The sequence below is a fragment of the Pyxicephalus adspersus genome, chromosome 4, assembly GCF_032062135.1.
Source record: "Pyxicephalus adspersus chromosome 4, UCB_Pads_2.0, whole genome shotgun sequence".
In the NCBI taxonomy this organism is placed as follows: Eukaryota; Metazoa; Chordata; class Amphibia; order Anura; family Pyxicephalidae; genus Pyxicephalus; species Pyxicephalus adspersus.
Window position 1 is genome coordinate 99,941,218 of NC_092861.1, and position 15,170 is coordinate 99,956,387.

Here is a 15,170-nt window from a genome sequence, read left to right on the forward strand (position 1 = left end):
TATATATATATAAATATAATATATAAAGATTTCTTTGTATTTGACTCAATACAGCTATTTTCGATTGAATCCAATACAAAATAATTTGAATTATCGCCCGCACCGACGTCACCAGGAAACCCCGGAGTTCGTCTCTGTACACACCGGGTGAAGACAGAAGAGTGAATACGTCTCCAGAGGAGCTGGGGGGACAATGTTGTATGACAATCAGGCTGCACTGTAACGCTTGATTTTATTTTTAGCTACCCCGAGCCTAGTTTGGGGAAAAAATACTTGCTGAAAGCGCTTACCCCGAACTAGGCTCGGGGTAACCGCCCAGGAGGTTAACAATAATAAAAATACTTATTATTAAGTGTGAATGAAGTGACAGCGTTAAAAATTACATCTTACAGGATAGCTTGGGGAGTCTTAGAAGTGTGAGTAAATCACCTAGCTACTACACGATCACCAGACTGTATGTGTTTGTATAAACCAGATTGTAAGGTTTGTATATGTTTGTGTGCATTTGTCTAGCTAGATTCTGTGATAGTCTCCCTTTGGTGGCAGCTGGTGGTTTAGAAGGCCGAGATCCCTATTTAGCAGTAGTGTGTTACTGTACTCAGTACATCAGTTTCCTGTCCCTGTTATCTTCCAATTAATCAAGGATCCCTGTCCTTGACAGTAATTAGCAGCCATGTGATGCGAAGTAAATGCACTTGATTATTTAATAATTATTAGGTGTTAGCACAGTGCCTGCTGTACAGAGGAAAGGCATCAGCAATGATCTTAGGGGAAGCTATGGTTGCTGTCCATCAATCTTGATTGTCAATTTTGGCTTCCTTTTTGTTAAATAATGACATGGTGCAATTTGTTGAGTGTTGTATTAACCCAATAATAGATTCAAAACGATTGTAGAACCTGCTAATGACCAGATGATTCTTTTTAAGATGCCCTGATATGTACAACTACTGTATATATTTATCTCTCTGATTACTAAGCCTATTGGGTTGTCCAGGACTAAGACTAAAAGTGTTAATTTATTAATCAGCAATCAAAAAACCATTGCATGGACAGAAATTAACATCACTAAAAAGAAAAATACATCTTAGTAAAATCAAATCAAAATTCTCACTACTTGCTCCAGTAGTGCAACCCCTCTTCCTATGTACAAATTCTAATGATAAACGTAAACATTACAGTAAATAAATGCATAAAAGAATTTAAAATCAACAAGCAGTCATCCATAAATGTGTATTCTTACATCCTCAGTGACAAACAGTAGCTTTAATGTATTTTGTTCAAGCACCAAGAAACACACCACTTGTGCTCTCCTTGGTACATTTACTCACCAGAATGCACTGAGGAAACGCATTGGACAGAGATATGGACATTATCACACTATCACATTATCTAGGAAGTAGTAAAAACATTGGAAAGACTTACAGGCAGGCATATATATTGCTAGAATATCATACAAGTATGAAGGTTTTTGTTTTTAAATAACAACAATTTCATGATTTGCACATGTGGGAAATGTTTTCTTTCCAGTGTGATTATTGTCAGGTGGACATTCAAGTACAGACATTATGGCAGCAGTTTATCAGAGGAATGGTGTCTGACCTTCTTTTAAATAAAAAGGAAGGTAAATGTACTCTTATAAGCATATGCATTAGGGGGCATACAAGTCATATATACAGATAGTCCCTGGGTTACAAATACGAGATTGGACCATAGGTGTGTACTTAAGTTGAATTTGGATGCAAGTTCGAACAAGTACATTATTTTATTAAATGCAATTAGGACAGATGTTTGTCTCAACATATTATTAGTCAGCCTGGTGTCAGCTACCATATCAGTCAGTTACCAAAATCCTCACTGTGAGGATTTTGGTAACTGCGGCGGCTGGACATGTCTGGGCAAGTCAGTGAGCTGACGTCAGAATTAGGTATATAAGGCGAGATGGACCAAGGGCTTGTCTCTAGTGCGAAACCAATCCTTTTAGCCTAAATCCCTTACCAATCCCTTTGCCTAAATCCCTTACCAATCCCTTTGAGCTAAAGATGAATAGGGGCAGCTGTGTTAATAAACTGGACAATTTTTGCTACATTTGTGGCAAATATACGCCGTGTGATCAACGCAAGAACCACACCAAGAGGGTGAGATTTGCTTACAAGTATAACTTTGGATGTGATATTGGAGATCAGGATAAAAGCTGGGCACCTCATCTCTGCTGTCAGGTTGTTGGGTTAGCACAATTTATTTAATATCAATTATGTCTCACCAACAATAATGCTTTACCAGTATATACTGGTATATGTATACAATTTATAAGGTCATCCTAAAGGAATGCAGCATATCCTGTAAGGTTTAAGGATGATTATAGGTCAGTACTGGTCAAACCCGGCCATTGTCTTAGTTCCTTCCAGAGTAGTTAAAAAACACAGTGCCATACCTAATGAGGGAGTCTTGACCAGAGCTTGCTGGATGCAACATGTTTCTTTGATCATCTGCCAAGTATTGATTTCCCGCAGAATCTTTGGGTGAATTCAGTTTTCTTCCGCAGCTAAGTATCTTTTGTTACCGCTTAATAATTGTTATTACAGTATTGCATTGTTTTGTCTATCTTATTATTAAATAGTATAATCGTTCAAGTCTTTGTGTTATCTTTCTTTGTACACTTCAAATTGAACCATCAATATTTGCATAAACTGTCACAAATTATATCCGTGACATAACACTTGGTACCAGAAGTGGGGTTTGATGTGTGCAAACTAGAGATAGTGATAAGATTGATAGCAGGAGAATTTTGATTGTGTTTGTGCTGATTTATTATTTTAGTTTTTGTATTGTAAGTCATAGTGCAATCAGAATAAAATGCAGAAGTTGTTTAGCTGGGGTAAAAGAAAGTTGCAAGATGATCAGAGTGCGAGTCCACTCCCAAGTTGGGTGTCCACATCTGGACAGTGGAACCCAATTGCTCGCGAGTGTAATAAATATGTTGCACCGATCCGATTGGCAGATCCCTGCCAGTCGGTGAGGGAATTAGATCTGTCTTGGTATGACAAAAAGGAGCAGAATGCCACTGCACAGGTGGGATGGCTGTGTTTTCAGGCGCTCCAAGCTGAGACAGAGAAAAGAGAGATATTGGAATCTGAACTGCAGGTTGTTACAGAGCAAATATCTCTATTGAGAATGTGTTTGCGTGATACTGATACGCAGAGAGAAGAAGTTGTTTCACAGTTTTCAAAGTATGTAGTTAATGCTGTGAAGAGAAAACAGTGTCGTAAGAAACGGCCTCCTACAAGAGAAGGGGCTAAGTTGCATGTAAGAGCATTGATTTCAAGAGGAAAATGGGAGGAGGTTGAACATTGGTCAGGGTCTTCTGAGTCAGATGAAGAAATTGACATTGAAGAGTCAGAGGAATCTGTGAGACCAATAGTGACAACTAGACAGAGACGTGAAGTGAGGGAGAGATTGGGTGGAATGACTGGAACTAATGGTGATACAGACATGAGACCACCACAGGGACTGTCTGCAGAACAGAATATGATAGAGGAGACTCGTTCATATACTGCAGGGGAGCTGACTGAGCTAGGACAGAAATATAGACAGATACCTGGAGAAGGAATTTTGACTTGGTTATTGCGAATTTGGGATCAGGGTGGAGACGGTGTGATGCTAATACTGAAGCAATTGGACTGGGAAGTGTATCCTTTGACCCCAGAATCTGTCTTCAAATGCACAGGGCACGCAATACTGATCGCCCCTTTAGTTTGTTGCATTTGATTAGAGACTATGTGGCCCAAGTATATGAGACTCCAACAGAACTGATGGATGTATCTTTTTGGCATACATTGGGTGAGGGGATTCAGAGAGTACGAGAGGCTGGGTGTATTACAGGATTAGTTAGGGATCCCCTTCCTATAGATGGACGTTATGGGATATCTACCACCTGGGTGGGGCCAGACATGTCCCGATTTACTCCTTTAATGAGACAGAAAATCCTTAAGACAGCGCCACAACATTTACGCCCTGCATTATTCACAGTATTAAGTGCTTTGGATGGGAGGCAAGGGAATGTTCATGAAGCAGCTACATTAATGGGTCAGTTGAAGGAGATTGAAAAAGGACCAGGACCAGGACATAAGCAAAGACCAATACAGAAATTAGAAAAGGGAGATTTCATAAAGAGGTTTAAAATGACCAGAAAACAGTTGTTTCTTGATCTGCTTAACAGTGGAGTTCCCAAAGCAGACATTGATGGGATTCCTACTATTGATCTGTTCAAGCGCTGGAAACAACTGAAGGAGAAAGGGAAGTTACAGCCAGGAAATAACCCCCCCTCCTACACCTCCTCAGAAAAGAGATAACCCATACAGGGAGGCAAGAGCAGCCCTAGATGGTTATGTTACCACACAGACATCCTCCAAGGGAGAAAAAGGGTGGGGGGTGCCACAGCCCATTTATGATTGACTAGAGGATAAATCCCCTGCTCCACTGATTAGAATTTGTACAATGAAACCAAGGGATAGGCCCATATGTATCAGTAGCAATTTATTGGCAGGGGCAAGTACAGCCACAAAGAGTTACAGCACTTTTGGACACTGAAGCTTCTTTGTTTCACAGCAATCGTAGACCCAAAGGGACAGACACTACATGGGTTGCAGTAGAAGGTTTGGGAGGCGAGACTACATGGGCTGCTAAGGTTCACTGCAGACTACAGATAGGCAATGGCCCTGTCTTTAATGCAAACATACTTGTATCTGAATTGCCAGACAACATATTGGGAATGGATATCTTACGGGGCCAGTCTATCCATACTATGACAGGAACATATGTGTTTGGCACTTCAGTTCGTTCTTTTGCTGTGTCTGCAGTCAAACCAATTGTGAGAAGTCATGCTAAATGGACGCCAGTGTATATTCCACCCCCGGATAACCCAGTACATTTAAAGCAATATCGTGTTCCAGGTGGACATAAGGAAATTACAGAGACTATCCAGGCCCTAATGGAAGCAGGTGTGTTCAGACCAGCTGTTAGCCCTTTTAATGCGCCTGTCTTTCCAGTAAGGAAACCTGATGGATCTTACAGAATGACAATTGACTATCGAGGGTTAAATAAAGTGGCCCCTCCATTGGCCGCTGCTGTTCCTGATATGGTTACACTTGTAGAAACTATTGCTCAGACAGAAGGAGATTGGCATGCAGTACTTGATTTAGCAAATGCTTTCTTTTCAATACCAATTGATGAAAAATCCCAGGATCAATTTGCATTTACCTGGGATGGAAGACAATAGGCTCCAACTGTGCTGCCACAAGGATATCTGCATAGCCCCACAATCTGTCATGGACTGATTGCTAGAGATTTAGAAAAGATTCCACCAATTTCCTGCCAGATGTATCATTATATTGACGATAATATGATATCTGGAACAACTCAAGATGAAGTCCAAAAGGATTTACAAATTGTGATGGATTATATGAAAGAAAGAGTCTGGGCTATTAATCTATCTAAAGTACAAGGCCCAGCTCAGTCTGTGAAAATTCTGGGGATGATTTGGACTGGCTCTCAAAAGACAATTCCACAGCCTGTGTTAGACACAAATGCCAATCTGAAAACCCCTACAACCATCAAAGAAGCTCAAAGTGTACTATGAGTGATGGGATTTTGGAGAGCTTTTGTACCACACCTGGGCCTAATTCTGAAGCCTATCTACAATGTTACCAGAAAAAAGTCTGTTTTCAGTTGGGGTCCAGAGCAACAGTGTGCCTTGGAGTTGGCTAAAGAGACTATACGGAGTCATAATTCCCTGGGGCCACTACAGCCAGATCAACCTTTCTTTTTGGATGTTTTCACAACTGAACATGGAATGTCTTGGGGATTATGGCAAAAGGCTCCCTTGCCAGGGGCCAGGAAAGTACCAATTGGATTCTGGTCAAAGCAGTATTTAGCTGCTCAAAGGAAGTACAGTCCACTGGAAAAACAACTTTTAGCTGCGTACACTGCATTACAGCACGTGGAGTCTACAACTAAACAACAACCTGTGGTAGTACAAACTGATTTACCTATTTCAGGTTGGGTCAGACAGGAAGGACTGGGGGCAAGGACTGCAGTAGCACAAAAGCCCACTCTTCAGAAATGGAAATGGTATTTAAGTGAAAGAGGTGGCATCTCTGCTCAGGAACCAGCTGCTTTGAATCAACAATAAGCAGGACTTGTTACTTTTGAGTCTGTGGAACTAGATGCACCTGCAATCATGATTGATGGCAGTCCATTTCAGGAGGCATCAGCCTGGGAGCATTTGACAGTTGATGAATGTAAATGCGCATGGTACACTGATGGCTCAGCTATGGTCACACTGAAAGGCCGAATTTGGACTGCTGCCGCTTTTCAACCCTCCACAGAGACAATGCTATATCAGACTGGGGAGGGTGGGTCTAGCCAATATGCTGAATTACAAGCAGTGACTATGGTGATTGAAGAAACTACAGGTCCTTTAATTATTTATACTGACAGTTGGACTGTTTTTAAGGGACTAACCACTTGGATTAAAACATGGCAAAAAGATAACTGGACTGTGAATGGAAAACAAATATGGGGAGGCCCAGAACTTTGGAACAATATCTGGCATGCTGGTAAAACTCGAATGATTAAAGCGGGTCAGGTTAATGCCCACTCTGGTAATAAAAACAATGAGTTTGTAGACCAACTTGCCAGTATTTCCTCAATTGAACTTACTAGACTGGCAGAGGGACATGGACAATCAGGACATAGGGGTGCTAAAGGCACGTGGAAATGGGCTAACACGAAAGGAATTCCCATCACACATACTCAAGCTCAAGATATTGCTGCCAAATGCCCTATATGCCAGGAAGTAAATCATCGTAAAACTTTGCCTGGTGAACCTGGACATATTTATTGTGGACAAGCATCTGGCCAAATTTGGCAAGTAGACTATATCGGACCTCTTCCTGTTGGGAGAAATGGATTCAAATACTGTGCAACAGCACTTGACACTTTTAGTGGAATACTAATTGTTTGTCCTACCAAATCAGCAGATCAAAATACCACTTTGAAATTACTGAACTTGCTGCAACAGTATTATGGTCTGCCTAAAGAAGTCCAGTCTGACAATGGATCCCATTTCACTGGTTGTAAGATCAAAGAATGGGCAAAAAATAATGGAGTAAATTGGGTGTATCATATACCCCATTATCCACAAGCATCTAGACTTATTGAAAGATATAATGGTTTACTCAAAGAACAAATAAAAAAGCTGGCCCCTACACATACATTAACCTCCTTGCAGTTAAGCCCGACCTTCGCTCGGGCAAAAAAAAACTGCAAGGATGGTTAAGCCCGAGATTTTGTACATGCTTACTTACCTGGTCCCCCTGTGCTCATCCAGCGTCGTCCTCCATCGATCATCGTCCGCCGATCTCTCCTTACAGGTCTACAATTTAAAAAAAAATTTCATGAAAAACAGTGGATCACTTTTGGTACAGAAATCTAGACCTCAGTGTAACGCTTAGGTGGTTAAGAGGTTGGGACCGGGTTGTGTTACAAGCTGTGTTTTTGTTAAATCAACGGGTGGTAGGGGGTAGTACACCATTCCAGCGTATGCTAGGTCGGGGACAAGATAAAGTAATTCCTGAATTAGTTATCACTGTTAAAGAGAGAATTCAGGTACAGGATAACAAAATAGAAATGAATGCCTATGAAGAAATTGAATTTGGGGATCCATTGCAAGAGGGAAATTGTGAGTTGTTACAATTAGAATATAGTGTCCCAACAGGCATCCTCAGGATAGATGAAATGACTACATTACATTTCACTCCATTTTCTGACATTACTAATTGGTGTGACTGGGACAATGACTTGAGCCAAGACATTTTTCAAGAAAATTGTGTGACAATACGCCCATGGAAATTTGTAAAATTATGTAAGGGACAGTTAATTGGATATGTTACCCTAATACCAAAAAGGGTGAAAGTGACAGTACAAACCTATGTAAATCAAACAGAGTAAAAAGTATGGATAATACCCAGTGCAGCGGATAGGAGGAGGGAAAGTAAAAAGCAAGGTGAAGTAATTGCTAGAGGACAGGGTAATACTTACCTAATACTCAGAGATGGAGATGTTAACCCTGTTTATTTTCCTTCCCACAGACTGGTTCCAATTTTGAAGTAGAAGAATTTGGTGGCGCTTGCTGGTATCATTATGGGCTGAAGTGGATTCTGATTATCAACGTCTTATACAAGACACTTTTGAAAATAAACTATTATATATGCATCACCGTTTTGCCCAGCTGATGAATAAGACGGACTGCTGGATATGTACTCATAGTCCATTGTCTTCTAGAACTATGCCATTTATTGCCATTCCAGTACCAAAGGAGGAACTTTTAAACAGGACGCGGATTGATTATGGGGAATTGACATTGGGGAAGTTTAATCACACAATTATGGGGCTGCCAATAATGGCTTGGTTATCAGAACCTTGGTGGACTGCATTTAGAAATTATACATTTACAGGCCGTGCAGTAGTTTGCTCCAAAAAACGGCCAAAGGTTTGCACAACAACTATTAGTTCACCAATTAATCTAGGACAAACACCGCTGGGAACCACCATTAATCTATATTATACAAAAACAGGAATCAAATATACTTTGATGGAAGATGGAAAAGAATTCAAAGAATTATATAAAGACACTATATATCGTGAACCTTTGTTTTCGTTTGCATATCAGATAAGCTATCTTGGACAATTTCAGTTGCCACATGATTGGTATTATGCATGTGGGAATAATGCTTATAGGTTCCTACCTGTTGGGGGCACCGGTAGGTGTACCATTATAAGAAAAGCTCCGTTTACTTGGTTTATTGATACAAATGATTTAGAGATTCAGAAAATGCTAAAACACCAATTATATAAAAGAGAAACCCCTAGAGTTAAAGCAAAACCCCTCATACACCTACCTTGGGAGAAAAAGTTTGGTTTATCCCTCACTATTGTTGGATTGTCAGTTCAGAATGCACATACAATAGAGAAATTTGCTGAATTGTTTGACAATGTTACGGATGAGATGTTTGACACATTAAACATTATCAATGATGCATTGAAGTGGCATACCAAAGTAATAGCTCAGTATGGGCTTGTGCTAGACTATCTGACTGCCTCACAAGGAGGAATGTGTGCAATCGTGGGTACGACTTGTTGTAATTACGTGTCACAAAATTATAGTGAGTTTATTGAACGGCACATTGAACATATGAAACAAATAAAAGATAAATTTAGAGAAGAATATTCAAAAAGTGACTGGAATGTAAATGTGCCAATTTGGCTGTCCTGGTTAAATCATTCATATTGGTTCTCAGGGGTTGGGGGTTGGATTGGAGGTATATTACATGTTTTATGGTATATAGTAATTGTTTTAGTAATTATATATATATGTATTCGTCTGTTTTGCTGTTCTATATCGAAGTGTACTGCTTCAACAGTGGAAGTTCTGCCTTTGCGTACAGTTGGTGTTTCCTTATGATGTTGGTGAGCCAGGGAGTGGAGTGTTGGGTTAGCACAAATTATTTAATATCAATTATGTCTCACCAACAATAATGCTTTACCAGTATATACTGGTATATGTATACAATATATAAGATCATCCTAAAGGAATGCAGCATATCCCGTAAAGTTTAAGAATGATTATGGGTCAGTACTGGTCAAACACCAGCCATTGTCTTAGTTCCTTCCTGAGTAGTTAAAAACACAGTGCCATACCTAATGAGGGAGTCTTGACCAGAGCTTGCTGGATGCAACAGGTTTCTTTGATCATCTGCCAAGTTATTGATTTCCCGCAGAATCTTTGGGTGAATTCAGTTTTCTTCCGCAGCTAAGTATCTTTTGTTACCGCTAAATAATTGTTATTACAGTATTGCATTGTTTTGTCTATCTATCCTATTATTAAATAGTATAATCGTTCAAGTCTTTGTGTTATCTCTCTTTGTACACTTCAAATTGAACCATCAATATTTGCATAAACTGTCACAAATTATATCCGTGACATAACACAGGTGTGTTACGTTGGCCTAACACAATGGTTGAATAGGAAAAGGATAAAAAATGCCTTTTGCTGTGCATATAGTTTGGCGTGAGCCAAAAGACCATCACTCGGACTGCTAATTTTGTATGAGTAAAATTGCTGAGTTTTCAAAGAAGACTAAGTCAAAAATCGTCTATCCTGATTGTGAATCTGCTCTGAAGCCAGTGCCACATGATGCAGAGAACCCAGTGCCAGTCCCTCCTACATCTGTTGTTACTGACAGTCACATGTCGGATAAGGAACAGGAGGATGATGTCGATGTTAATGAATGGTATGAACCCCAATTTGAGGAGAGTAAGCCACGTTTTATAAGCCAATCAGATTTAGATGATCTAGTAAGGTACTGTTTTCGTCAAAAGAGAAGTCTAAACTGATAGCCTCCAGAATAAAGGAGTGGAATTTGCTACAAAAAGGAACGACAACTTGACACTTTTGTGATCTTCACACAGTTTGCAGGTTATTACAAGCTGGAAAACAACATTTGCTTCTGTACTGACTTGAGTGGTCAGATGATGGAGTAAGGTTGTGAATACATACCAGAGCAGTGGAGATTGTTCATAGACTCGAGAAAAGCAAGTTTGGAAGCTTTATTGCTGCATAAAAGGTAACGAAAAACCTTCTGTTCCTCTTGCTCATGCCGAGGGAATGAAAGAGACATACGAATCCATGAATGTCATTTCGAAATTGATTAACTAATCAGAACACACGTGGAACGTTTGTGGTGACCTGAAGGTGGTGGCACTCCTTCTTGGCCTGCAATTGGGATATACAAAATATATGTGCTTTCTGTGCCTGTGGAACAGTCGTGATGACAGCAACCATTACAAAGTGAAAGAATGGCCATCCAGACCTGAGCACCCTGTTGGCCAGTACAACTTGAAGCATAAATCACTCATTGATCCACAGAAAGTTTACCTTCCGCCACTTCATACTAAACTTGGATTAATTAAAAACGTTGTCGTTGCAATGGATCGTGATGGTATGGGTTTTCAGTATCTGAAGGACAAGTTTGGAAAAGTTATAATGGATGCTAAACTGAAGGCAGGCATTTTTGTTGGTCCCCAAATCTGCAATTTGATGCATGATGCCACATTCAGAGACAAACTCAACCCACTTGAAATTGCTGCTTGGGATTCATTTGTGCTAGTTGCACAAAATTTTCTGGGCAACCAGGGAGCTGAAAACCATGCTGAACTCGTGAACAACATGCTAACAGCATACCATCAACTTGGCTGATGAATGTCACTAAAAATGTATTTACTTACATTTCCATCTGGACTTTTTCTTACAAAATTTGTGTGATGTGAGTGATGAACAAGGGGGGGATGGAAACAAGATATCAAAGCTGGTACAACCCCAACATGATGGGCGACTACTGCTGGTTTCTGCAATGGGAGACAGCGGAGAGCCACAAACGCAAAAGCAAGTGCCTGAAACACTTATGAAGTGTACATGTGTGTTGAACAAGGACTCAGGTGAATTATGTGTAATTGTATGTTGTTGCAACATAAAACTATGTTTTTGTAATGTCAAATATGAGACAAAAGTTAGTTATGTATAGAGATTACATAGTAACTGCGGAACAAGAGAATGTAGCTAATCGCTTAAACACCTGACGTTTAGAATCGGACTTCAGATTTTGATTCAGCGCACTTGATTTAGTATATGACACATGCATTAGACCAAAAAGCATACAGCAGCTTTTTACAATTCATCAGAAAAGGTAGCTTAAAAATGTAGTGAAGAAATTTGGAATATAAAATTAACTATTTGAAAAATATTTCATTCTCCAAAAATGACACAAAAGCTCTTTAGCAAACCTCAGCTACTGTGAAGGAATCTTTATTTTTAGCTATTAACCTAGAATGCCTTCAATTATGCCAACAAGCTAATAAATCAATGGTCTTAAATGTCCCTATTTAAAGATTTGAAAAAGCACTTCTAAACGGGGTAACTATTTGCTGCTTATTTAGAAAGCCAGTCTGTCTGCCATTCTTGAGATACAGAAGGTAAGAATGCTATAAACAGACAATGAACTTACTTTTCAAACCACAAAGTGAGATTAGTTGTGTGCCGGATCATTTTTAAAAGGTTGGGGGAATTTATCTCTTTATCTTCCTTAGTCCATACACTGCCAACAAGTTCTGAAGACTGTACAGCCCTATTTAAAATAAATAAATAAATAAATAAAAAACACAGCTAAACTTATAGTGATAGGAAACAATGGTTGCAATGACAGAAGTAGTTATAAATAATTGGCAGATAAATCATCAAGCTCAAAAAGACATCATATAGACTTCTATATTGCCCCTGGGTATTTTTTTGAGATCTTAAACAATTCTCCAATATGAAATCATTTTCAGTACCTGTAGAGATCAGATTCCAGTAATGTCAACTGACGAGCTATCTCTATGGGATGCAATGTAAGAAGGTCAAAGGTTTCTATCTGTCCAGGCCTACTAATGTGCCATTCAATGGGCGGTGGCAAGCTTTCAAATGTTATGTTATGGCTAGGTCCATTGGCTTGGGCCTGTTTTTTTCTTAAGATGATCTTCGTGATAGATTCCACCCATTTTTTCATGGCTTTTCCTGTGATAAAAACAATTAAATATCAGCATGGATTTAAGATTTTGATTTTATTTTTTGAAAAATAGCAACCACCATGGAGAGAATACACACACACTTTTTTCCCTAGCATACCTAAAAATCCCAAAAACCATATCTATACAAACTTACAACTAACACAAAGCCCTATGAGTAAAAAAATAATATCTTGCAGTATTTAAAATATGTATTTAGATTTGTTAATGTGATTTTTAAGGTAACTTTCACATGTTCAATATTAAAATTACAATGTTTGTTCCATTACATACATAAACATTTTTTAAGATCCACTATCCAATTCTTCATTAAATTGAAGCAAAGGTAAATATGCATAGTTGGTCCCTAGGGTGATTTGCCGTCAGGCTTCTTCTGAAGGACATTTCAAGAAGCTGCATAAACTTTAAAGCGAAAGTAAACTAAAAACAAACAAACAAAAAAATCACACTTACCTTTAATCCCGCAGATCCCTTGATGGAGCTGGTCCTTTTTGTGGTCCGGTCCCACGTCATCCTGGGATTCTGCTTTATCCCGGCGTAGACTAAGCGTCTGGCGCTGCCATCTTCTGCCTTTTCCTCTGGTCTTCTTGCTTTGTCACCCGATTTTGAACTGCGCATGAGTGATATCGACATTCTTTTTCCTTTGAAGAAAAGGATGCCCCTTCTGCGCATGCCCGACATCAGGGCATGTGCAGAAGGAGCAGCCAGAGCCTCCAGAGTTTAGGTAGGCTTTAAATTTTATATCTGTAGGACTGTAGGCTATTTGTAAAAAAGAAGTTAACGTTATATAAGAAGAAGGTATTTGAAATGAATGATTATTTATAAATTTAGAGAACATGTGGGTGCAAATATTTTAGGTGAACTAATATGATATTTATTATGTATTATCTATTTTAATTGGTTATATTTTTTCTTTCTTTGTTATTTTTTATTTATACTTTTGTTTTTTATTTATGATTTGTTTTTGTTATTGTTTTGTTTTTCGGTTTTGGTGTATGATGTCCTACAGATATGAAATTTAAAGTTTATAAAACTTCTTGAAATGTCCTTCTAAAGAAGGCTGACAGCAAAACGCATTAAGCACAGAATATGCAAATTTAAATTTGCTTCAATTTTTTTCAAAATGTTACAAAAAGTTCTCACTTCTCTGCTTCTATAAAATTTCTGTCACTAGACCAGGTAGAGTTGAGGATAAAATTTGCATTAGGACATTAGGTGCATATAACAAATCTGTTCTTAAACTGGTAGTGTTGGAAACTCTGGACTTCCTGTTCTGCAATATTATGAACAAAGATTTCACTGATAACTACAGGAAATAGCAGTTTGTGGAAGAAACATCATTCTAAAATGAATTGCTCAATCAGGAACAGTGTGTAGCACCTGCATGACAGTGGAGTGTGGAAATAGAGTGTCATAAATCTGACTGCAAAAAAAAAAAAAAATTCTTTCACACACACACACACACATATATATATATATATATATATATATATATATATATATATATATATATATATATATATATATATATACACATACATACACACACATACAACCATGCTTTTAAATGTAAAAATCATACCTCTGACTGTTGCTATAAATTCTTCTAAACGCAGCAAAAGGTCTGCATCCCGTTCAAAGTCATAGAAGTGATGTTCTACCCAATGTCTACAAACATTTAGAACCCTGGAAAAAAAAATGTAATGCAAGTGTATGTAATGGTTATTTTTAAACCTAATTTGTTACCTGTCCAACTGTTGTTCTGACAGTTACCTTTATTGTCCATGCAATTATCTTTCTAATTCCAAAATCCTTAAGATTTTTCCAAATCCTACCCTGTCCTTCCATTCACTGGTGACAGGGTGCCTTTAAAGTAGCATCTAAGTAGTCATTTCAGGGTGTGTATTCCTGCTTAGTCCGGCCACACATGCCTTTATACCGCCGCTAGTAAACAGACAAAGGGGGCTAAGCCCAGCCTCTTTATGTTATCCATATTGTTAATGTCCACTGTCCTCTTAATAGGCAGTGTGCACCTCCAGTCTGAGCAATTCCACCAAGAACATGCATGACTAGCATGCCTATGCTTTTTGAGCATGCACAGTAGAGCAGGTGCCCTATGCTTACAGGGAATAGTAAAAAACCTTTATCTGGTGAGTAGCTTTGAGGGGGTATATGGACATGCTAAAATTCTAAGTAGGTAAAATGCCAATGTGTTTTAAAACATTCAAACTATGGTTACCAGGAAGCAACAAGAAAATATTTCTGCAGAGAGGGGGATAATAGTAAAGAATCTTTGTTGAATTGAGCTTCACCAAACTTAATTGGATGCTTAACTCCCTAGCGTTCTATTTTTGTGTGTATTGTCTGTCTGTATTTCAACGCAAAAAGCGTTACATTTTTTTGCACATAAATTTATTTTACATTGTAGACCTAAAATTCTTAGGCATAACTCACCGAAATTTGTCCAATACAGTAGCATGTATAATTTAAAT

General features: G+C 38.7%; 1 protein-coding gene across 5 annotated transcripts in view; it reads right to left on the reverse strand.

Moving 5' to 3' along the window:
• SOS1 (SOS Ras/Rac guanine nucleotide exchange factor 1) overlaps nucleotides 1-15,170 on the reverse strand; it is a 221,379-nt gene that overhangs the window by 24,731 nt on the left and 181,478 nt on the right. For 4 of the 5 annotated variants that reach the window (XM_072409143.1, XM_072409142.1, XM_072409140.1 and 1 more), the window contains 3 exons: nucleotides 14,261-14,364; nucleotides 12,445-12,667; nucleotides 12,120-12,239 (listed from right to left, as the gene is read on the reverse strand). In XM_072409143.1, the coding sequence (XP_072265244.1) occupies nucleotides 12,120-12,239; nucleotides 12,445-12,667; nucleotides 14,261-14,364 (447 nt within the window). The remainder of the gene's footprint in view (nucleotides 1-12,119; nucleotides 12,240-12,444; nucleotides 12,668-14,260; nucleotides 14,365-15,170) is intronic. The other variant, XM_072409141.1, reaches the window with a different exon arrangement.